This window comes from Pundamilia nyererei, unplaced genomic scaffold (genome assembly GCF_000239375.1).
Source record: "Pundamilia nyererei isolate P.nyererei 1_Seehausen unplaced genomic scaffold, PunNye1.0 scaffold00115, whole genome shotgun sequence".
Lineage (NCBI taxonomy): Eukaryota > Metazoa > Chordata > Actinopteri > Cichliformes > Cichlidae > Pundamilia > Pundamilia nyererei.
This window is the reverse complement of record NW_005187516.1, coordinates 1,113,324-1,114,541: the sequence shown is the minus strand read 5'-3', so window position 1 is coordinate 1,114,541 and position 1,218 is coordinate 1,113,324. Positions and strand designations below refer to the sequence as shown.

General features: G+C 40.9%; 1 protein-coding gene across 2 annotated transcripts in view; it reads right to left on the bottom strand.

Moving 5' to 3' along the window:
* The window catches only part of pgap6 (post-glycosylphosphatidylinositol attachment to proteins 6), a 12,606-nt gene that overhangs the window by 6,409 nt on the left and 4,979 nt on the right, over window positions 1–1,218 (bottom strand). For both annotated transcript variants that reach the window (XM_013913123.1, XM_013913124.1), the window contains one exon: window positions 949–1,091. In XM_013913123.1, the coding sequence (XP_013768577.1) occupies window positions 949–1,091 (143 nt within the window). The remainder of the gene's footprint in view (window positions 1–948; window positions 1,092–1,218) is intronic.

Below are 1,218 nucleotides of genomic sequence, written 5' to 3'. Positions count from 1 at the left end.
GTTAGTTTGTCTGTTTGCTTGTTTTAATCAATTTTAAATCATGCTTTTTATTTGTTTTTGTTTCTAATGTCTCTGTAAAGCACTTTGAATCACCTTGTTGTTGAATTGTGCTATACAAATAAATTTGCCTTGCCTTGCCTTGCCTCTGTGCTGATTTTGGATGGTGGGGGATTTGCGTTGCTGAGACCAGCCAAAACTTTAGTCCGTAGCTGCTCTGCTTCCACGTCTGCAGTGTTGTTGTTTAGAATGGCTGTGATCAGTCCACTAGCGGGATTTCTCTCTGCGTCACAGCAAAAGTTCAACCCTTTTGGAAGGATGTTTTTCTCTGCTTGAATGAGTTGTCTGTCAGACAAATTTGTTCACCCACTTGTCCACATCCTCAGTGTGGCGTCCTCCTCTCTTCTGGCCACTGAGGACACTCTCCGTATTTTGCTCTGGTTTCCGACACACAACAAAAAGGTCAAACGTCCTTTGTTGCCTGGTCTCAGACTTTTCATGCTGTCATTGAATTCAAACACCTTTTGAAGAATTTTCTTATCTAGAAGTATTGCAAATCTCTATCGGATCTGCTCTTCTGTTGATTTTAGCACATCAACGGTAAAAATTTGTTTGTCTCACCCATTCATTGAGCAGCTGACTCTGTGCTTTTTGGAGGATTTTCAGTCAAATTGCTCAAAACTAAATTGCTGAAAAACAGTACCTTAAGAAATGTACTGTTTATAAGATTGGGGAAACCTGTAGTCAGCTGAGACTGAAGAAGTCACTTGGATGAGTGACGAAACTGAAAACGTCCAGATGAACAGAATCGACTTTTTGGGATTTCCTTACCTGGATGACTGAACATGCATCAAGACATAGGTTAATATTTTTAGTGCTTCTACTACAACTTTAACAAGGCCTTTTCTTAGGGGAGACGGACTGTGTGTGCCTGTGTGTGTGTGGGCGTACCAGCCTTGCATACACATCCAGCGTACAGGTAGCTGTAAGATCTCAGAAGTCTACATTCACCGTATAACCCACAGTCCTCTACACAGGCACTGAGGAACACCTCTGGGGTCACAGACACCACTGATGCGTTACCACAGTTACTGCTGCAAGAAAAAGCACAAACACATGCATGTAATATTATACATACATTACACACACACACAAAGTATGAATAAATGAATGACACCTCATTTCATCAAATTTCAAACTTCTAAAATGTAAGATTTGGTA